Below are 23,431 nucleotides of genomic sequence, written 5' to 3'. Positions count from 1 at the left end.
GATAAAGATGTGGTGTATATACAATGGAATATTACTCGGCCATAAAAAAGAATGAAATCTTGCCATTTGCAAAGACATGGATGGAGCTAGAGAGCATAAGGCTAAGTGAAATAAGGCAGAGAAAGACAAAGACCGTATGATTTCATTCATATGTGGAATTTAAGAAACAAAACAAACAAGCAAAGTGGCGGGGGGGAGAGAAAGAAATCAAGAAACAGACTCTTAACTGCAGAAAACAAACTCATGGTCACCACAAGGGTGGTAGGAAGTGGGGATGGGTGAACTAGGTGATGGGGAGTAAGGCATACACTTGTGATGAGCACCCGGGGGGTGTACGGAAGTGGTGAATCACTCTACTGTACACTTGAAACTAGTATTACACCATGTGTTAAATGGAATTTAAAAACTTAAAAAAAGGTTTAAGTTTGGAATGATACACATCAGCTTTAGGACTCAGTCGAAGAGGGGCAGGAAGGAGGATGGGGGTGGTGTGCTGGCTGTATTTGCAAAGCTAAGATTCACTGCAAAACGATAAAATGTTCACATCTGTGAAATCTGGGCGGTGGGTACATGGGCATCTGTTATATTATTTTTTGGACTTTCCTGCATGCTTGAAATATTTCATAATTTTTAAAAAGTTTAAGGAATTCTCCAGCTCCCTCTTAGCATCTAGTTCCCCCTGCCAGGGGCACCTGCTATTATCAGTTTATTGTATGTCCTTCTGGAGCTATTCTAAGTATATATAAGCATAGATATATGAGTGTGTGTGTGTCTGTGTGTGTGTGTATACATATATAATCAATATAACCAATAAAATATTTTTATTTATCTTTTTTCTTCAAATTTTTATTTAAGTTCTAATTAGCATAATGCAATGATGGTTTCAGGAGTGGAATTCAGTGATTCATCACTTACACACAACCTCCAGGGCTCATCACAAGTGCCTGCCTGAATACCCACCATCCATCTAGCCCATCCCACACCCACCTTCCTCCACCAACCCTCAGTTTGTTCTTTCTTAAAAAAAAAAAAAAAAAAAAGTAGGCTCCAGCCTCAGGGCAGAGCCCAAGGCGGGGCTCGAACTCACGACCATGAAATCAAGACCAGAGCCAAGATCAAGAGTCGGACACTCACCCGACTGAGCCACCCAGGAGCCCCGTGTTCCTTATCTTTCTCTTTTTAAACACGACACATTCTGGAGCATACCATACACTCTGTGTCTTGCTTTTCTCGTGCAACAAAGCTGTGGACAAAGTTCCAACTCTGTTCATACAAAATGTCCTCATTCTTTGTAATAATGCTTAGCATTCTGTCACATGGATAATTAGGCTACTTCCCACCGTTTGCCAGCACAGACCCGTTATAAATGCACATTTTGCACATCTGTCTGGGGGTACTACCTGCCCTTTGAAGCAGACTGCTTCACAAAACACATTCCATCTTTCTGTAATTACAGAGTCTTAAGTACGACCAGCACTGAAAATACTCAGCTGCAAAAAGAGGCAAAAAGAGGGTTGGGGTCAGGATGTGGGTGGGGGAATCTGCCTCTTGTCCAGGTCAGAGCAGCTACCCTTGGAGTTCTTGCATCTCCTTTTTGAAGTTTTCTATTTCCTCTTGGATACCAGCTTTCTGGCTCCCCCCTTTCTAAGGGTCATGGGCACCCTTTCTCTTGCCAGTCTGTTGCCTCCAAAATGTTTTAGGCTAAGAAGCCAAAGAAACAAAGTTGTTTGGATTGTGACCAAAGAAAGAGGCAGGGGGTTCCCAGTAAGGGAATTCAGCATTTTTTTCAGAATCAAGCGTATGAGCTCTGCTGTGTGGACTCTGGCGTTTATGGTGGCTCATCTGCGGCTCTGGGTGACTCCCTAGTTCCTAGTTGCTTCTGCATGGGTGAGGTTAGAGATCCCTGCTTCATCCATCCCTAGTGTGGAGGCTGGGTGGGACCAAGAGGCCACTGGGGAGTTCACAGGACACAGAAATGTTGTGTCCAGCTTCAGCGAGGAGCCAGCATGATCCTGGGTCTATCTGACAGCAGTCTGACGCTTCTGGATAATTCTCTGTGTTCCAACAGGAGAGGAGAGGAAAATCCTCCAGGTTAGGGGCCCAGAATGAGAGAGAGAGGTCTGGGCAGTGCAGGCAGCTCATCTCCTTTTCACTGATTATAAGTTCTTATTCTCCACTTAAAGTATTTTTTTTACATGAAGAATCCTTATAATAGGATTCCAGAAAACAACTCCTCCAGAATCCTTGAATGGTCCCACTCATGATTATAGCACTAATAGCAAACATTTATTGCCGTTTTCAAAGTATTTTCTTGCCAGGGAGGCAGTGTTAACCTCAGGGTTAAAGCACAGGCTTTGAAGTCGGACTGTCTGGGTTCAAACCCAGGCTCCGTCACTTACTGTGTGGCCTAGGGCAGCTTATTTAACTTCTCTGTGCCTTGATGTTCTTATCTATAACATGGGGATGATACAAGGACTTACTTCATGGGGCTGGACGGGATTAAAGGATTTAAAAATGTGTAAAATTCCAGTCTCAGGTTGGTACCTGACACATACTTGGTGTTTGATAACTGCCAGTTGTTATCAGCATAGTTATAAGTAACGTGAGAATTGCAGTGAATGGGGAGGGCTGATCATCTGACTGGTCATTGGACTCTAGGCTTACAAATGAGCACAGAGGCTTCTCTTCCCGTGAACAAGAAACTCTGGTGGGTAGACCAAACAGTGTTCAGACGTGAGCCAGCCAGGCATGTGACGTCTGCTCATGGCCACCACCACCGGCTGCTGGTTGGCAGCTGGAAATGGGTCACGGGGGGAGTATTTAAGCTACAGAAATTGGGATAGACTTTGTTGCTCACATAGATTTCAGATAATGGTGGACAAAACATGTTAAGTGCCTCATACCTGTAGCTGTTTACATTATGAAGAGCACAAAAAATGGCATATTTTTCGTCTGCCTTCGGCTCAGGTCATGATCCCTGGATCCCTGGGTCCCAGGGTCGATCCCTGGATCGAGCCCCCACATCGGGCTCCCTGCTCGGTGGGGAGTCTGCTTCTCCCTCTCCTTCTGCCCCTTCCCCTGCTTGTGCTCTTTCTCTCAAATAATAAAAAAAATTTTTTTAAAACATGGCATATTCTTTGGTTATTCAAACCGAAGATGATCACGTTACTGACAAACAAGTGAAATCCTGACATGAGTCTCCAGCATTTCGAGTTGTCTTACTTGTTAATATTCATGTGCGAACTACAGGCGCTTGCTGGATTGGGACGGACGGTATGGAACATTTAGGAGCATGACAGGGGATGCAGCCCAGGGGCTCACTTGACGGAGAGGTGGAGAGTCTCTCCGGGTGCCTGACTGCTCTGAGAGGCAGGGAGCAGACAGCGGGGCCCCCAGCAGCACCCAGAGCTGGCTGGCCCCCTGACCCTGGAAGAACTGGCAGGATAGTCAGGAGGATGGCAGGAAGCGAGCTCTTCTCTCTGTGGGAGTTGGGGATGCGGAATGCTGCCAATACCAAGCTGGGTGACTCTGGGGTTCTTGCTGGGAGGGGCCGTGGAAGGATGGGGTAAGTGACACTGGTCCAAGCTGAGCAAGAGGAAGTTGAAGTGAAACCTGTTTTGCAAGTCTGCTGGCCTGGATGTCGGGCAGGCAAAGTGCCGGGCTCACTTCCCATGTACTAAGCTATGGCTTTTATTTCCCAGTGTGCAAATTCCAGTGCCCGGAATTCCTGACTGTCCGTGGTTTTGCAATGCAGGTGTGGGCATGCACTGTGGTCTCACGTGGGAAGCACAGCCAAGTTGCAGGGTGAGGAGTAAGAGCAGGGTTCCCCCCGGCCTTGCCATTGCTCTCCTGTCGCCAGGAGCTTGGCTTGGGCACCTCTTGAAAAGGAAGCTGCTTCTAGGGTTCACGTGACGAGTGTTTCTACACACAAGGAGACCCTACAGGTAGTGAGGGTCAAGGAGAAAGTGACTCTGGCAAGAGGAAAACTCCTTTTTCAGGGAGCCTCTGACCGTGAAGCCGCACCTGGAGGAGCCGAGTCCACTCGGGAGCCCAGCACATCAGCTCCCAGTGAAAAGCACGCCCCATGTGCTCAGAAGACTGGATGCGCCCCGCCGGCCCTGCTGCTTGACGGTGACCTTGGGCGATCGCATACTGTTACCCGAGCCTCAGTTTCCCTGTCTACGAGGCAGGAAGGGTGAAGGCAAAGACCTCTAGGACGCTTCCACAAGCCTGTGGCAATCCTTCACCGGGTGTCAGCTCTCTTTGGCATCAAGGTACTGGACACCATTCTGGGTTGAACTCCTGGCCTGGGAGGGATTTGAGAGGCCAGGGAGGAAGGCAGGAGACAGGATGAGGAAAAGCACGGTGCTGGAGGAGTGGAACAGAGGTGCTGCGGAGGAGAAAGGAAGAAAGGAGAGGCAAGAGCGGAGTGCGGGCGCAGGGGAAGTCAGGCGGAACAGGTGCCCGATGCTTTGTTCCATTTCCACGTCAGGGCACGTGGCCTCTCAGACGCCCGCACCGCCCCTCCCCTCCAGGCGCTCCAGGCCCTCACCTTGCAGCATCGCCGACGTGGTGTAGTAGTTGAACAGCACGTTCCTCACCAGGTACTCCTCAGGGTCCAGGCTGGCCAGCTTGGTCCCCACCAGCACCGACTTGCCTGTGCCCGCGGTCCCCACCAGCATGACCGGCCGCCGCCGCTCCATGAGACGCTCCAGGAAGTAGCACACTCGGATGGTCTCGCTCGCGTGCACCAAACAAGCCTGCGTGAGAACCTGGTTAGCAGGCCAGGGGCCCACGGGAGAAACAGGTTCCTGGCAAAAACATTCTGGACCATTTCAGAGGCAGGGTGGTGCCGGCTCGCTACCTTGGGCAGGAGTGTCTTCCTTCATATGCACGGCCAGAGCATTCCGTAACCTCGTTCTCCGGGGGAGAGCAGCCCCCCTCTCCTCCCTGCGGCCTCCCTACTGGGCTTGGGAACCTTCTGCCCTGCCGTCTCCCCGCTCTGCCCCCCAGGATGCCGGTGGAGTGTGGCAATCAAGTTACTTAGTCTTTGTGGGGATCTGTGGCTTCCTTGCACCTAGGGTTTCCTCTTGGAAGACATGTAGCTGGGGATGACCGGTTCCTGCAAGGCTAAAATGCTGGGACACTGATAGGGGCCGCCACGAAATGTCCTTGGTGCAACTGTACATCCTCGGTCACTCGGCCACACTCACCTGCAGAGGTATCTCGGGGTCAAATTCAAACTGGGGGATGAGCTTGGACCAAGGCTCAAATTTCTTGGTCGCTGGGTCTATGTAGTAGTCAAAGATAGTTCCCTGGGAGGGGAACTTGATCGTCTTGAACTCCGTCAGCCACCACTTGCTGAACTCCACCCGGTAGTCCACGAGCTGCCAACACAAAGCGGGTCAGGGGACGAGGCTGTCCAGAGCTTCCAAAGCCTGGACAGGCCGCCCTGGCTTCAGGCAGAAGGTCAGGGTGGGGAAGATGAAACGCTTTGCCCGAAGGAGCAGCTTTCCGGGAAGGATGCTGTCAGGATCAGCCCTGACAAGGCCCAGCGGCCCAGGGGCCAGCCCTGAGTGGGTGATCAGGCCTGACAAGGCCCAGCGGCCCAGGCGCCAGCCCTGAGCGGGTGATCAGCCCTGACAAGGCCCAGCGGCACCGCTTGACCACGTGGATTAGCTGCCCCGGCACTGTGCATCTGAGAGTCCTCGAGGGGTGCGGGGAGGGGGGTGTAAGAACACTGGGGGGGGGCACAACCACAAGACGGGCAAACGTGGCCAAGAGCTCCCGAAGAGATAGATGGACCCCCATCCTCCCAGACTGCCAAGACTCAGCAATTCCAGGGTGGCAGTCAGGGATGGAATGAATAACATGGTGGCTGTTGACATCTGGGGGCACGGGTGGTGGGGTGAGAAGAGCCTCAGTCCCCTCATCTGTAAAATGAGCATCCTAGAAAGAGGACTTCTAAGGTCCCTTCGAGAGCTAAAATTTCTAAAATGTAGGAGCAGCAGAGATAAAGCTATACTGGTCTTGCTGATAGAAGGAATAGGTAGAGACATACAATTTACATGCATACATATTAGATCACGAGGCCCTCAGGATAGGGCTGGGCATCCAGCGGACTCAAATCTCATTGTGTCCAAGCTGAAACACACAACGTGTATGCACATGCATGCACACACATACGTCCCCCATAACACACCTGCTTACTACTGGCAATAAGCCCATTCTTTGAACAGATAGACCTAGGAAAAATCCCCAAAAGGAAAACCTAAAAAGAGACCCAGATTGGGCATTTTATTTTTTAAGATTTTATTTATTTATTAGAGAGAGAGAGAGAGAGAGCGAGCACGAGTGGAGGGAGGGGCAAAGGGAGAGGGAGAAGCAGACTCCCCACCGAGCAGGGAGCCTGATGCGGGGCTCAATTCTGGGACTCTGGGATCATGACCTAAGCCGAAGGCAGACGCTTAACCGACTGAGCCACCCAGGGGCCCCTGGATTGGGCACTTTAGGAAATGTTCCTGAAGGGCAGGACAAAGATAGAATTTGAAGGCTAGACAGATGGGGAAACTGGATGTGTGGCAGTGAATCTGGACTTGTAGGAAATGGAACTCCTCGTTCTGTTGCCTACTGGATAAGTAGGATTGAATTCTTTTGCTTTATTATTTTTTCGTTTTTTTGAGTGTTTTTTTTTTTTTTTAAATTCTTTTGCTTTCAAATGAGAACAGAAACAAGCCCTAAGAGAAGGACAGATTTGTTTGCTGTTCTTCTTCTGATCTGACTTCAGATGAGGGGGTGCTCTACCTTCTTAATATTGGGCGCTGCAATCAGAAGCCTTGGAAAACCCCCCATTTTTAGCTCATGGATAAAATCCTTCAAGACTTTTAACTTCCTAGAAAAAATCTGGTTCTAGATTCCTATGGAAAATCCGAGGCAGAGGCCACCTCTAGAACAAAGGAGGCTTTGTGAATCTTCTCCTTTCCCCACCTCCAATTCCACCTTGAGCCCCTCAGTCAGTGAACCAGCCACACCACCGTCCAGGCTGCACCAGCACTAGCTCCTCCCCAGTATCCGGCACTTGACCTCACCTCCACTATAACTGGACACCAAAGACAAGGTCACCTCTGCTGAGTCAACCAGCAGCACTTTCTTTTTTTTTTTTTTTTAAAGATTTTTTTTTTTTTTTTTTATTTGAGAGAGAGAGAATGAGAGACAGAGAGCATGAGAGGGAGGAGGGTCAGAGGGAGAAGCAGACTCCCTGCCGAGCAGGGAGCCCGATGTGGGACTCGATCCCGGGACTCCAGGATCATGACCTGAGCCGAAGGCAGTCGCTTAACCGACTGAGCCACCCAGGCACCCCCAGCAGCACTTTCTTGGTTCAGTTCCTTAGGTGTCTCTTCAGCAGTGACCTTCATGAAGAGGCCCCTTCGGACACCCCCATCGCCTTTGGATTTGGACAGTCCTGTGCCCCCGTTCCTGCCCTTTGAACTTGACGACACTGAGGTGCATCTGTATACTGCAGAAGAGTTTGGGCTGTAAAATCGCCTCACCTGATGCTTACCATGCTCCAAGCTACCCTGGCTAGTACAGACGGCTCCTATTTGATATATGAAAAGACAAAAACTGAAAAGGATGGCCTCCAGAAGCACACGGAGGTGCTGCGAGTTGGACTCAGGTGTTTGGTCCCCCGAGCTGGTGCTCTCTGAGACATCACTTGCTTCTGAGAGACCATTTCCCAGGATCCCAGCAAAGTATTTAGTGAGAACCTCCTTTTTCTTTCGGAGCTTCTACTCGGGTATGGGTTGCGTATTGAATTTCTCCTTTGCTTTAATGACAGCCTCACAAACACCAGCACTACCGCAGTTCCTGATGTGAATATTTTGGCCAGCCTCCTGTTTTTCTACTTACGGCACTCTTTCTGGGGTTTGGCTTGACTGCAGCTTGTGTCGGGGTCTTGGGCCTTCCCTGCTGCTAAAAGCTTTCTCCCTTGTCCCCTCCCCATGTGCTAGCATGGCGGCCTATGGCTCTGAGTGCTCCAGAGCCCAGGACACCTGGAGGGATGCTTTCTGCCGGGCTTTTAAAAAGAGTTGAGTGGATTTAAATGTATACTGCGATAGAAAAATTGACCAAGTGTCTTCGTCCTGGTCCCCCACTACCTGCTAAGCACCAACATGGGGGAGAAGCCCAGCAGTGGTTGCTATTTGACATGTGAGCCACTGAAAGGTCAGGGCATGCATTTGATGGAAGGCAATAATCTATGCCTTCTGGATCTCGGTATTTCAGTGAGGCCTCGTCCATCCTGCTGGATTCCCTGCCTCAAAGGGGAAATGGAAAGCTGTCAAAGAAACAGTCCATGGAGACGCTGCAAAGACTGCAAGAGGCAGTGTGAAAGACGCCTCACTCCCAGTTTGGGCATCCCCCCGCCCCCGCCCAGCGTCTGGCTCTGGCTCTGGAGACGGGGAGAGGCACACGTCCCAGGAACTTGTGAGAGCTGCTTTCTGAATGTGGAGCACCAAAGAGCATGTCAGGGAGGGAAGGGAGGTAGGATGGATGCTAACGCCCAGGGCCTGTGAAAACGGACAAGAAATTAATTGTTTCATTCTAAATTCATTCTCCCGGCTCACTGCCATTTTGGATTCTAGAACATGGCTTTGCCCTGGGAGGCTGAAACTTTCTACCTCTCTCCTCGAAAGAGCCTTCAATCAACCCAGACCAGAAAGAGTAAATCCTAACTCTCCATGCACCGCAGCTTGGTTTGATCCCTTGCGATGAGCGGGGTGCCAAGTACTTGCTATGAAACTGAGTATTTCTGGCACGAGATGACTACTAATAAGGATGTATGTGCACCAGCACAATTTTAAGAGCTTTGCACGCACCTTTCACGGACGATCAGAACAGTATCCCTTCCTGTAATCCTTACAATGGCCTTAGAAACTGGACACTGCTATCAGCACCCTCATTGCCTTCGTACCAAGGTGGGCGGTAAGGTGGAGGGAGATGAAGCAGTTTGCCCAACATCCCCCAGATACTAAGTGGCAAAGTTACGATTCGAATCCAGAGTCCGTGCCTTCAGCCCGTATGGGACTGCCTGATAGCTGGAGTCGGCTGTCCAAGGCTGGCTTGCCTAACCTTGAATAGGATGTTTCCAGATAAAGAACTTTTAATTTGGAGGAAACTAAGCCAAGAAAAAGTCTGGGGAGGGGCGCCTGGGTGGCTCCGTCAGTTAAGCCCCTTGCTTGCCCCCTGCTCCCATTCGTGCTCACTCTCTCTCACTCAAATAAATTCACAAAATCTTTTAAAGAAAAGAAAAAGTCTGGGGATGTTGGAAGGGTTAGGGAATAGGGTGCCAAGATATTCCAAGCCAACATCCCTACCCCCATACCTGAGGCTACAGCAGCCAAAACCGTGATATAAACACTGATCTGGTTTCTTACCCCTAGATGTCAATTAACCTTTGGTCCGCGCTTCTGTGGACAGCTCGGTGTTTTGGGGAATGGAGAAGAGCTGGTTAACTCTGGCCTGTACAGAGGCATCTGTGCTTGTTATGGAATGCTAAAGGGATTCCTCCCTCTAAAGCTTCTATAACACAGCATCATTCTAGCAAACACACATCACCTTGCAAAGTAGTGGACCTATATCACCGTTTGTTCCGAAAACCTGCAAGTCTCCAAGAAATCAGGATATGTTACCAACTCCTAAAGCAGTAGCTCAAAATATAGCCAGAGCTCATCTGTCTCGCTCCAAGAGGCCCTTCTCGGGGGGCTGACGTCTTTAGCTGAGCGACGGATGGATAACAAAATAGTTTGATGCCTTCATGTTAATTCTGACATTTAGCTGTCCTCTTTTTCCAAATCTTTGCTGGAAGATCGGTTTTTGCCACCGTGGGCTTGCACGTGTTAACCACGGCACGTCCTCTTACCTGATCCTGGACCATTGCTCCGCCGAAAGCCCAGATGGCAGCAAACACAAAATACAGCTCGTAGGTTTCCTTGGGGCAGTCCGCAGGGATGTCCTCCTCGGCCAGGAGACATTCGAGAAGGTGGCACAGCATCTGGACCATGCTCTGCTCTGGGATCGGAATTATCTTCTTAAATCTGCAAAGAGAGACCCAGATACGCTGTGTGACACCGGATTTTCCATCCTGGAAGCCTGTTGGAACCTACTTGGTTTTGGCGGACCTGTGACCCGTCAGGTTCTTTGGGATTGCATGGGGCTACGTAAGCCTTTACTCTCATCGGCTCCTCACCAAGAAGGGCCCAGAGTGCTCTGAGAAAGTTTTCTCGTCGCCCTTCCCTCTGGTACCCTCCCCATCTGCTCCTCCCTTCTCTGAACACTGACTGTCCCTCTCAGCCCTCAGGGGGCGGGGGCTACTGTGACACAATGGGGTAAAATCTCAGTGTCACTCCCTCACAATTTCCTCAAGAGTCAAGCTGGGTGCAGGGCTGAGGCAGGTCCTTCCGCTCCAGGTCCCTCAGGACAAACACACGGAAGACATGTTCTCTGGAACCAGAGTCTTACTGGGGGGGAGGGCAGAGTGGGCCCCGACAGATGCTCATTTTACACACTCATGATTTACTTGATGGAGTTCGCCTTCTGAAAATACACCTCACTTTGCCCTGGCCTGGTGTGTGTACTTTTCATATTGGATTTGGAGGCCTGGACCGAAAAGGCAGGTAGCAAGAGAGGCACCGAGGTGCATCTATGCCCGAGGGGGTAGGAGTGTGTGCATGGGTGTGTGCACACACGGGTACTCCCATCCCCCCACAAGTACACACACACACACGTGCACACACACGCTCTCACCCTCAAGTACACACACACACATGCACATACACGCTCTTACCCCAAGTACACACACACACGTGCACACACACACGTGCACACACACACTCTCACCCCCAAGTACACACACACGCACATGCACACACACGCTCTCACCCCCCGAGAACACACACACGCACATGCACACACATGCTCTCACCCCCCCAAATACACACACATACATGTGCACACACACACGTGCACACACACACATGCACACACACACACGTGCACACACGCTCTCACCCCCCCCAGTACACACACACGCACATGCACACACACGCTCTCACCCCCCGAGTACACACACACGCACGTGCACACACACGCTCTCACCCCCCCCATGGATACACACACACACACGTGCGCTCCATCCTCTGCAGTGGCTCATGTTTGCTCGACTCTAATCTGGTGGCAATCCTTACAGCAATACTACTAGGAGGCAGTCCTGCAGTCTGGGCGTTACTTCGATGAGGGAGAAATTAAGGACTTGACAGGCTTTCCTTCATTTCTATGAGGGAAAGGTTCACGTCCAGCTGTCTCAGGCCTGGTTCTGCATGAGGCACCAAGGCAAGAGGGGCCGGCTACACTGACCATTCCCAACAGGTCCCAGACAACTACGGGGGGCTCTGGTCTTCTCAGGGGCAGGGACGATCGAAGTGGGAGACGCTGCAGGGGAGAGAAATTAGCATTTGGGGCTTGGGAGAGAACTCACAGGGAAGGCAGGTGCTGACCTGGCACAGAGCTGGGGAAGGGGCTGCACGGCAGCTCTGAGGTGGCAAAGGACAGGTGCCTGGGAAACCCAAGGACACCTGCTTATCTCACAGCGGAGTGTGGAGAGGTGGCTTGCTGGTGCAGCCTGCACCCCAGTTCATCAAAGCAAAGACGGGTGAGCATTTCCTGGAATCCAGGTGCGGCCCGTGAGCTCAGGGCCGCTGGGGGGCTTTGTCGGAGGAGCTGTACAGGACTGGCTGGTGGAGAGGCATTTCTTACTTCAAGGAAAGGCATCTGGGAGGTCTCCAGTGATGGCGGAGGGGCCAAAGAACTCAGAATCTCCGAGAAAGAGTCTGATTTGACATCTGCCACACTTAGGGTCACTTGGGACCATGCTGGTTCCAGCTATTAAGATCTTTCCTGCCCTTGCTCTTCTCTCTGTCCCCCTTCGACCCCAAGGGCGCAGAAGCTACAGCTGTTGGGGGGGTGTGCAGAGGAGTAAGGAGAAAAGATGTCAAAGACTCCTTTCCCACTGCAGGTGGAGAGCAGGAGGCAGGCCTGAGCTGGGGCAGGGGCAGAAGCTTTCCTGTAAATGCAGTTTGCTTTTCCAAGTTTTCACATGTGTATGACCAGAAGCGATCACGTACCTCTGTATTACAGCAGAATGACCAGAAAAGTCATAAATGGTGACCTAGATTTCAGCTAGGGGCAGGAGGACGACCAGCCACATAAAATGGTTTTTGAGGGAGCAGTGGGAGACAAAATCAAGTTGCTTTATAATCCCCCCTTATGAGGCTGGCTTGTTCAATATAAAAATTATTCCGTGCAAAAAAGAAGAAGATAGCAGGAGGGGAAGAATGAAGGGGGGGAAATCGGAGGGGGAGATGAACCATGAGAGACGATGGACTCTGAAAAACAAACTGAGGGTTCTAGAGGGGAGGGGGGTGGGTGGATGGCTTGGCCTGGTGGTGGGTATTGAGGAGGGCACATTCTGCATGGAGCACTGGGTGTTATGCACAAACAATGAATCATGGAACACTACATCTAAATCTAATGATGTAATGTATGGTGATTAACATAACAATAAAAATTAAAAAAAAATATTCCGTGCGGACATCCCACAGCCCTGTAGTACCAGGGCCCCAGAAAGCTGGCCTTATGAGGGAAGTCCGACTTTGAACCCAGCATCTTGTTACTGAAAGTTGTGGTCCCCAGGGCACAGCCCGGAAGCTCTGCCCCCGGTCCACGGATGCTTTGTCCTCTTAGGAATTTTGTGAGCATTCAACGCCACCCCGTGTGGCCACCATAAACCACGGACGTGTTTCGTCCTTGATGGCCACAGAGTTCAGACATGGGGCCGGGGGGCCGTCTCTGGATAGACTGCATAAAGTCAGCATCTCCAGAGCCTGGTGCAGAGGCTGGTGTACACACAAATATTCACACAGATAAGAGTTTGGCATCTCCTGTCCTAAGTGCCCAGAGTGGGAAACGGCCTTTTAGTGAGAGGCTCTACCAGATGAGTGTCTCAGCAAATGATAAAGGACAGGGGTATGCTCGATATTTTCTGAAAACCTTCCCTTCCCGTGGCATTTTTAACCCAGCTGCCCTGGCCCACCCATGCCACTGACCACACGTGCCCACTTCCCGACCTCGTCTGCTGTCCGGGCTTCTTTGTCTCCTTAGATTCCAAGGCCATAAAGAGCCCACAGGCCACAGAGGCTGGAGACTTTTCAAGGGTTTTGGAAAATATGGAAGATCGAGAAAATAATTCCTGGTCAGGACAGTGCTCGGGCTTCCTGGAGCCCACAGATCCCCTTCTACCCCCACCTCCATGCTTGTGAGCTGGTCCCATGCACGACAGACCAGTGAACACAGAGTCAGGGGTCGTTCCGAGCGGCGGCCTTCATTTCCCAGAAACATCGTCCTGACCCTACCTTGGTGAAGGTTCGGGAACTATGGATCCCTGAGTCACACCGCCTCCCCAGCACCAACCTCTGATGGTTGGACTTGGCTGAACCACGAGGCTGGCTGCCTGACTCAAGGAAGGGCACATCCACTGGCAAGAAGGGATAAAATAAAAGCAGGTTCCAGACCTTGAGCCTCCCTCTGCAGGCACCTACAATATTCTTGCTGTAGTAAGTATCCTCCCGGGTAAGAGCCCTTACTCTCTTGTTTACGGGGTAAGTGGTCAGTGCTTACTGCTTCTACTTTTGCAAACCTGTAAGAGGAAAAGTGAATTTTCAGTGTCCACAGGGGCAGGACTGGTGGGATGACACATTATATCGGGTCCTGCATTATCTGGGCGGCGGGCACACCCAGCCAGCAACAGGAAGTGGGCCCCGTTTATCACTGATGTGTGTCATCGTCTCCTCTAGGTCTGTTGATTTGGCGTGTGTATCGTTTCTAAGAGGGCCAGCTCTGTGCCCTGCGATGTGAAGGATGTCAGGATTGTCACCTCGTAGCACAACCCACAAGCTCTGGATACACCCATTAGGCACTCACGATGGTCACTTTGCATCTTTCTCCTCCTCACTCACCATACTTCTTGCCTGAGCAGACAAGAGGCATCCCGTGGCCATCGTAATGTGTGCTGCCCTCTGCCACCTGCCAGGCCCAGAGGGGAAGGCTCCGGGGACATCTGGCTTCAGGGACAGGACAGAACATCAGCGGGATAGCAGGTGTGAGCTGACAGGCTCTTTACTGCAGCTTTGAATTGTTACCTTCCTTTACTCCCTGGCCTACCTGGTTCTGAGTGTGTCCAAGCAGGTTGGGAGGTACTTGTCAAACAGAATGGTGAGGTTGGCTCTCTCTGTCTGCATTTCCCTCTTGTCAATCCAGCTGCTCACTGGAGGGTTCCACCCCAGGTCTGCCGGGTTGATGTACAGGATTCCTGGGGACACAGAGAATTCTGGTCACTGATGCCTCCACAGAGGACAGTAGATTCCTCACCCCCAGGGAGTTACTTTCTCTGGGTAGAAAATGTACAGGAGACTGGACTCTGAAGAAACAGAGAGCTGGCCTCGGTTTGAGAGGGGAAGTGGGTTTGCTATCGGGACCAGCTCCAACTGACTGATAACAGTTGATGGGGAGCAGGGTTGAGAAGGGCTGTATGGCCAAGTCTAGGCTCAGGAGGAAAGAAGACTGTGATTGCCCATCCTTGTCATGGTGGCTCCTAAAAGGGTATGTCCATGTCCTAATCCTGGGAGCCTGTGAACGTGACCTTATTTGGCAAAAAAGCCCTTCCCTTGCAGATGTGATTAAGGATCTCGCGATGAGATTGTCTTGGATTATCTGGGTGGGACTTTACAGGTGTCCCTGTGAGAGACAGAAGAGGCAAGATGCACACGGAGTAGAAGGCCATGTGACTAAGGAGGTGGAGGTTGGAGTCATGGGGCCAGCAGCCTAAGCCGGAAGGTGCAAGGCAGGACTGTCCCTTAGAGGGCTGACGGCTTGATGTTGGATGTCTGACTTCCAGAATTGTGGGCGAATAGTTGTCTGTTGTCTTCAAAGCCATCGGGTTTGTGGTGACCTGTTATGGCAGCCCTAGAGAATGAATACAGAATTCTCTGGACCCCATGTTCCCAGCCTCTGCTGGATCCTCGAAAGGGAATCTGATGTTACGGTGGAGAGCAAACTCACTCTCCTTATGCTCTAGGCTGTGCCGATCGATTTGGCAGGTGGAGTCAGAGGTAAGTTAAGGCATACGGTTGTCATCTCTCACCAAGATGCAGTGAGAAGAGCAGTCCTTGGTCATCTCCACTGACGGGGGAAGCGGGAACTGGCCTAAATAAAAGCAGCCTCAGCCGAGGCACTTCTGTGCAGAGGACCATTGCCCAGCTCAGAGGCCTTTCCCTTCCCATCTCTGAATTTAGAAAATCCCATGGCCCTGGCCTTAGAGTACCTGCTCACCCTCATGGACCCGACGGGGGCAGAGAGGCAGGCCAGAGGTCCGCGTGATCGATGTCTGGCTCCTGTTTGGAGCTTCCTTTAGAGCTAGCCACACCCTGCGTGACGCCAGGGGCCCCTGTCTCCACGTGAGCGGCCTGGTGGGTTTTCTCCTTCCTTGGGTCATACCTGCTCTGGAGACAGTTGCTGGTGTGGCCGTCCGCAGGTGGCTGATCTCGAAGAGCAGCCTCATCGTGGGATTCAGGGGGATCCTCTCATTGCTCGCCAGGGTCAGCACCTGGACACAGGGAGGGACACGCCAGGTAGGAAGGAGGGAGGACACACGGCCGGCGCGGGGTGGGGGTCTGGATTTGGCTGATTACTCCCGGCGGGGATTAAGGATGACTATTTTCTTCATTATGATTACAAGAATCCTCTACCTCTCTTCCTGTAGCCCCTCTACCTCCATCCCTGTGTGTGCAATGAATAAAAAAATAAGTTCTCTAAAAAGTGTAAATGGAGGTCAGTGATTTGAATGTGCTAGACCATATTGGGATAACAAGATTATTTTTAAAAAGAGTATAGGTTTCATATTACTGTTTCTTTTAAAGTAGTTCCTCTGGGGGCGCCTGTGTGGCTCAGTTGGTTGGGTGTCTGACTCTTGGTTTTGGCTCAGGTTATGATCTTGGGGTCCTGGGATCGGGCCCCACGTCAGGCTCTGGGCTTGGCGCGGAGTCTGCTTGTCCCTCTCCCTCTGCTCCTCCCCCCTGCACTCTCTCTCTGGAATAAATAAAATCTTAAAAAATACAGTAGTCCCTCTGGGGAAGGAGGTGGGAGGGTGGGCAAAATGGGTGAAGGGGAGAGGGAGGTACCGGGCTCGCAGTTATAGAATGAGGAAGTCATGGTGACGAAAGGCACAATGTAGGGAATATGGTCCGTGGTTTTGTAATAGCGCTGCATGGTGGTAGATGGTACCCGGCCCCTGTGATGAGCGCCACCTAACATAGAGGGTTGTCCAATCACTATGCTGTGCATCGGAAACTCACGTAACATTGCGTGTCCACTGCACTTCCATAAGAAATCAGTAAAGCAGCCCCTCGGGAGGGCACACATTTAGTTCAATGATTCTGTCAATGTTGAAACCATCCTAAACCTTCGAATCCGGATGTGTTTTCTGAATAAATTCAGGAGCAGCCACCAGCTTAGCGGCCACTTCACTGGTGTCGATTTTCACTGTTTACAACAAATAAAATAGACTCTCCGTGGATAATGGTTTGTCACCATTGAGAATGGCCGACAGGCTTAGAATGTTTCTGACCCTCGGTGTCCTTATTTATAAAGAAGGAAAAACTTAAGGAAAAAGATTTGAATAAATGACTTAAGATTCTTCCCAGTTCTGAATATTAAATTCAGACAATGCTAAAAATGCAGTGATTGTGTACATGCAATTATATGAGGTTGTTAAGTAGCCTTATTGTGGTCATTTTACAAGATACACATATTTCAAATCAGCACATCACACACCTTAAACCTACACAATGTTATATGTTAATTATATCTCAATGAAGCTGGGAAAAAAATAAAGACACTAGTCTTCCAGCAACTCCTTATTTGGGGCCAGCCCTCGTGTGGGATCGAGATTTCCAGATGCACCTGGGAAACTGGTTTCCTAGATGATGAGGGATGGCCTGGGAATTTCCCTTCCCCCCTTGATACCTTGTTATCATCCATGACAGTGTTCAGAGACTCAATCCACATTGGATCTATGTCGCCATCCAGTAAGATCCACTTGGGTCCATCATGGGTGATGTTGGCTAGCTCCCGCATGATGGAAGAGAATAGTCCTAAAAGGAACCACGAATTGCTCAGCAACCATCTCATCATCAATGCTCTTTCTCGTCAGACAGCCTTTCCCTCTTAGCTACGACACCCAGGAGAAGGTGTAAATGGAAAAGCCAGGTCAGAACTGGATGTGCATTTTAATCTATTGGAATCTGACAGCGAGTGCTAAGGTGCCACCGTCTCTGAGTCTCCCTCTGACTCTTTTAAGAACATCATCAGCAAAATGTTAACAAAATCTGATGGCACTGGCTTAGGTGACGAGGGACCCGGAGAATCATTTCAACAGGCAACTGGGATGTGATGGATTTACAGAAAACCTTTTTAGGTAAGATTTCATCCTTTGTGATGGCAGCCCAGGCTTTGAGAGAAGTTCCCAATGTGATTCTAATTGGCACTATGTGAGATTTAGATCTTAATTTGGATAGAATTGATTTTTATGATATTAAGCTTTCCCAATCGATAATATGGTATGTCTTCTCATTTATTCAAATGTTACTTTATGTTCCTTAATAAACTTTTAGAGTGTTTTCAATCTATATCTGGCTAAAAGTATTCCTAAACATTTCATAGTTTTGTTGCTTTTGCAAATCAGATTTTTTTCTGTATTTCCTTTTTTTTAGCTGGCTATAGAAAGAAAAGGTATCAAATTCTGTGTATTTATTTTATGCTTAGTTACCAGTAGTAAATTTTCATATTAATTTTAGTGTTTTTTTTCAAAATGCCTCCTGAATTTTCTAAGTATAAAGTTGTATAAGCAGCAAAATAATAATTTTTTTCCTTTCCTCTAACTTATACCGCATATTCCGTTTTCTTGTCTTACTGCATTTTCTAGAATCCCACACCAAGCAGTACTGAATAATAATGTTGGTAATGGCTCCCCCTTATTACTGATTTTAATAGAAATGGCTTTAGTTTCTCATCATTCAGAATGCCCCTCTTCCTTTGGGCTTTAGATAAATGATTTATTTATAAAGATTTAGATTTATTATATTTAAGGTATTTCTATCTATTCCTATCTTACTTAGAATTTTTATGTTAGGAATAGCTCCTGAGGTTTTAGTACCTACGGTTGAGCACATGATTTCCTCCTTTAATTTTTCAAAGCTTTACATGAAAACTTAAAAAAAAAAATTCAATCTATCCTTGCATTCTTAGAGTAGATTCTACTTAAAGTGTATTCTTATTTTTATTAATATAGAGATGGGATCTACTTGGTGATGTTATTCAGGATTTCTGAATCTATGTTATTAAGTGAAATTGGGCTCTTTTTTGGTTCTACATAAAGGTTGATATCAAGATTATTCTGGTTTCATAAAATGAATTGAGAGGTGTCTTTGTTTTGTTTTGTTTTTTTACCATTTTGGAACCTTTTTTTTTTGCTACTGTTTCAAACTGTCCTTTTCAATAGTTTATTCATTTTCTGCTTCTTATTGAGTAAATTTTGCTAATATTATATTTTGCTAAAGTATTGTTTTTATTTCTCGTAGTTTTCCAAACATGTATCATGTAATTAAGTGATCTCTTCCATCTTAATCTTTATTTGCTGTTACAGCTTTTAATTCTTAATTGGATCTACTTTTACTCTTCTTCCCCCATCAATCTTGCTCACAATGGACTTACTGATCTTTACAAAGAACCCATATTTATGTTTTATTTATCCTTCCTATAATTTTTTTTGGTTCCTTCCCATTAATTTCAGACTGTATCCTTATTAAGTTTCTTCTTCCTGATTTTCTTCAGGTTCAGTTTACCACTCTGAGTAATTTCTTAGGATGGATACTGACTTCCTTCATTTCTAGCCCATCTTCAAAAATAAGAGTTTAGAGTTCTTCTTTATTGGTCTTAGGCATGCTCCCTTGGTTTTTGTATGCAATGTATTTTTTTTTTTCTTTCACCCAGGGGGTTAAGTAAGAATCTCTCTCTTTTTTTTTTTAATTAATTAATGTTTTAAGTAGGCTCCACACCCAGCCTGGAGCCCAATGCAGAGCTCGAACTCAAGACCCTGAGATCGAGACCTGAGCTGAGATCAAGAGTCGGACCCCTGACTGAGCCACCCAGCTGCCCTGTGAGCATCTCTTGATTTGTAAGCAGTACAATTATTTTTGGTCATTTTCTTACTGTCCATTTCTACATCTATTGCATTGTTATCAGACAATGTGGCCCGTAAATCGATATTTTTGAATTCATTAGTTTCTTCTGTGCCCAACTAAACTTCAAATTTGTGTAAATGTTCTATGAATGTACCAAGAAAGGGATATTTTCTACTTCTAAGATGCAAAGTTCTTAAACGATGTGTTCTATTGAGTTTGATGATGTATTTCTCAATTTCTCCATGACTATGCTTATTTTTTTCTATCGGATCTGTCCAATTTTGAAAAAAAGTATAGCAATAATATTCACCACATTTCTATTTTTCTCAAGTTCCCGAAAAATTTTTAAAAAGTTGTCTTCCATCTACTTATAGTTCTCTTTGTGAATACAGATTTATGATTATAAATCTTTGTCAATGTCTCCATATTTGATGAATACTGTATATTTAATAAAACTTTAATTGAAACTATAACACAGCTTAAAGTTCGAATTACATGAGCTTAGATTTAATATGGAATAATAAGTGCTTGAGACTAGCCAAGAAACTTACAAAAGAATACTGGGGAGGAACTTAAGCCATCAGACATTAAAATGTTATGATTGTGAACAGAGTAGAATGACATTCGTATAGGATTAAATAATGAATGGGACAGAACAGAAAACCCAGAATCAGATCTTGGTATATGTGACAGGCTGGTGCTTACATTCAGAGGGAAAGGACTGCTTAATAAATGATCTTGGCACATTCAATTATCCATTTGGAAGCCAATATGAAGTTGATTCTCTACCTTAGCTCATACTAAGCCCCAAAATAAATCCCAGATGGATAAAGAGATGTTCGTGTAAAAAGTATCTTCAGGACCAAATTTATAATACTGTATCTATAACTGAAAATGAGAAAGGGTGATAAACTAAATAGGAATCCCAGATGCCAACAGAATGGACAGACATAATTTTCTCTTTTAAAAAGTGCAGGTTGGGGTGCCAGGGTGACTCGGCTGGTTAAGCAACTGACTCTTGGTTTCGGCTCAGGTTGTGATCTCAGGGTCGTGAGATCAAGCCCGGCACTGGGCTCCTTGCTCAGCATGGAATCTGATTGGGACTCTCTCTCCCTCTCCCTTTGTCCCTACCTGCTGCTCGCTCTCTCTGTCTCTTTCTCTCTCTCTCGCCCTTTCTAAAATAAATGGATAAATCTTCTAAAATTAAAAAAAAAAAGTGCATGGTAATTATGCCACAAAGTGCCTGTAGACAAATGGTAGACAGGAAAAACCATTAGCGATGCATAGAACAAAGGATTACTATCTCTGATATATAAAGAATTGTTACAAATGAATAAGAAAATATCACAGGGAAATAAAATCACAAAAGAGCCAATTACTAAAGCCAATAAGGAGGAAAAGATGCTAAGCCTCATTAATGGTGAGTGAAATAAAAATTAGAGAGGCTGCCCATTAAGTCCCTTTGTTCTAGGCCTCTGACTGAAAGTCCTAAATTAGAATCCAGGCAGTTGGACCCTGTGTAGTCAGACACCGAGATGGGAGGAGGGAGCTGAGAGGCCCTCATTCCAGAAGCCACATGGGTTTTAGAAAGAGGTCCTATCAGCTCAGAGTTTTCTTTTCAGCTCTCTCCCAGTGACAGTGCCCTTTTCAAGCATCTACCAGTGATTTCTAAATCTAGAAACGTGACACTGGAGTTAGCACTAAGTGAACAGGAGTTTGGGACCCTCTGAATCGCTGTAGAAGGGATCATGGTCTGTGATGAATGGTAATGAATGATGTCTTCAGCCAGGCCCTGAGGCCCCGTTGTCTGTAGTGATGTCTCCCCATCACTTCTGGGGGCTGACAGGAACATGTGCCCACTGTGGGAAGCCAGAGCATGCTGTGCTGCCCCTTTGGGAATGAGCTGTGGGCTTCCCTACCCCACCCGTGTCTTAAATCCACTGCCAGGCAATGTAGGGACTCTGACTTGTGCTGCACAATCACAGAACCACAATTGAGAATGCCTGCCCTGTTCTCTCCTCTTTCAATGCCCTCTCTCAAGGAGCAGCTAGAAGGGTCTCCAAGGAGAGAGAATCTCCCAAAGGCTGAGGTTCCCCTCCAAATCAAAATTGGGGTCTTCCTTTCTTTGATTCCTTTCACCTCCTTCTCCCACTCCAAACCTATCAGGCCAGTGTTCTTCCCTCTGAAGTTCACCTTTGGATGTAGATTCAAGCCTGCCCCCCGGGGCTCAGAATAGTGGGAATTTTGTCCCAGGGGTATCCTGCTCTTACCATCCTTCCATTCTCTGGTGGCCGGATTGATGATGCCAAAGAGTTCATCGTTTGTGACTGCTTTGGGGTTGAGGTCAGCCCAGACAGGGCGGCGTTTCATGATCTGATAGGTCTTGTGCAAGGATTTCAGCACCTGAGACTTGCCAGTGCCCGCGCTGCCCACCACGAACACGGAGTGTCGCACGGCCAGGAGCTCCTCCAGCTGGACCACCTGGGGAGACACACAATTCAGCCAGAGGGACCAACTTGTCACTCACTGACATCCCAACTGCTCTTCTGCCCCAGGCTGGTATCTGAGGGGAGACCTGTTGTCAACAGAGGAAGGGTTTTTCACCTCCAGATGTGGTGAGGGGTCCTAACTGTGGGAGCTACATTCTTATTCATCATTTGGCCATGTAATTATTAGTCACCAACTAAGTGCTGGAGAGTATACCAGGTGAGGGAGATTCAGAGAGGACTCTCCCCACTCCGTGATCTTACAGGCTAAAGGGGAAGCATAATGATTACTATACTCAAGTTATTTATAAAGTGCTATGTGAACAGATAGGAAGAAACAATTGATTTTGTACAGATAAAGGGAATAAGAAAGGCTTCAAAGAAGTGGGGGCATTTGAACTGGGGCTTCAGGGGTGAGTTTGTCAAGATGAATAGGGGGATTTGCAAGCAGAGGTATAACAGCACAAAGGCTTATGGTGTGACAGAGCCTGATGTGGTTGACCAGATGGTTTGATGAGCCCGGAGTCAAGGAGTTCCTTGATAAGCACTTAAGGTCTTATCCCTCTTACCCTGGCTTGTCTCCAGGCTTGCCTTTCCACACTGTTGTAGGAGCACATTTACTGTAATGAAAATCTGATCGTGTCATTGCCGTCACTCTGTCCTTTCAGTGGTTCTCCATAGCTTTGGTGATGACATCCCAAATCCTTAGACTGGCTTACGAGGCCCTTGTGCAGACTGGCCCAAACCAGCTTCTCTCTCTCCTTCCCCAGCATGCACATTCCAGGTAGACAACTGGGGTTCCTTAATAATGTTCTTTCCTTAGTCTACATCTTTCAAGATATGGTGCCTTCTGTTCAGAAGTTATCCTTTCTCCCGCCTTTTTCCCATCAGACCTACATCATCCCTTAGTCTGCAGTAGGTGTCCCATACCTACATCTTAGTACTCAGCATTGCCATGGTTACTCTTCTCCCTATTAGGTTATCAGCTCTGTGAAGGCAGGCAGGACTGGGTTTCTTATCTTTTTATTCCCAGTGTCTAGCAGAGAATCTGGCACATACTAAATGTTGAACAGGTATTTGCTGAAAACATGAAGGATGGCTGGAAAAGCTGGGTGGCCCCTATCATGAGGGGTCTTATATACCATGGGCTAAGACACTGAACTTTAGTGTAGATCAAGTATATTTTGCACTATAATACCTTTAATGGCTGAGGAACATGAATGTGTGAGGTAAGGTACTGGAATATACACCGTGTGGTGGGACAATACAAAGATTTCCCCCCATACATCCTATTTATTCTACATTTTAAAACATGATTAAAAAGTAACTTCTCTGTTTTTTAAAAAATTAAGCGGTACAGGTGTTAAAATGAAATATCTAGAACTGTACAAGCCGGGGATCAGGAGGAGAGCATTACTGCTAGGCTCAGTATAAAGGAAGCAGATGAATTTCTGTTTGGGGAATGAGTTGACTTGTTTCCACTGTGGCAGGATAACTGAGATACTGGGTTGTGTTTTCCACAGCATCACTATTTTCCTCTTCTTTGTCCGAAGCTATTGCAGGTCCTCTGGTTCAGAGCCCAAGAGCACCCCAAGC

General features: G+C 47.9%; 1 protein-coding gene across 1 annotated transcript in view; it reads right to left on the bottom strand.

Moving 5' to 3' along the window:
* The window catches only part of DNAH9 (dynein axonemal heavy chain 9), a 339,619-nt gene that overhangs the window by 174,174 nt on the left and 142,014 nt on the right, over positions 1 to 23,431 (bottom strand). The window contains exons 32-38 of the mRNA XM_034989621.1: positions 21,620 to 21,830; positions 17,134 to 17,261; positions 15,607 to 15,715; positions 14,275 to 14,422; positions 9,920 to 10,094; positions 5,214 to 5,387; positions 4,553 to 4,760 (exon numbers count right to left, since the gene is read on the bottom strand). Coding sequence (XP_034845512.1) covers positions 4,553 to 4,760; positions 5,214 to 5,387; positions 9,920 to 10,094; positions 14,275 to 14,422; positions 15,607 to 15,715; positions 17,134 to 17,261; positions 21,620 to 21,830 — 1,153 coding nt within the window. The remainder of the gene's footprint in view (positions 1 to 4,552; positions 4,761 to 5,213; positions 5,388 to 9,919; positions 10,095 to 14,274; positions 14,423 to 15,606; positions 15,716 to 17,133; positions 17,262 to 21,619; positions 21,831 to 23,431) is intronic.

Source organism: Mirounga leonina, unplaced genomic scaffold (genome assembly GCF_011800145.1).
Source record: "Mirounga leonina isolate KUSES-001 unplaced genomic scaffold, KU_Mleo_1.0 Mir_488, whole genome shotgun sequence".
Classification (NCBI taxonomy): domain Eukaryota; kingdom Metazoa; phylum Chordata; class Mammalia; order Carnivora; family Phocidae; genus Mirounga; species Mirounga leonina.
Note: the sequence above shows the minus strand (reverse complement) of the source record. Positions and strands in the feature narration are given on the sequence as shown.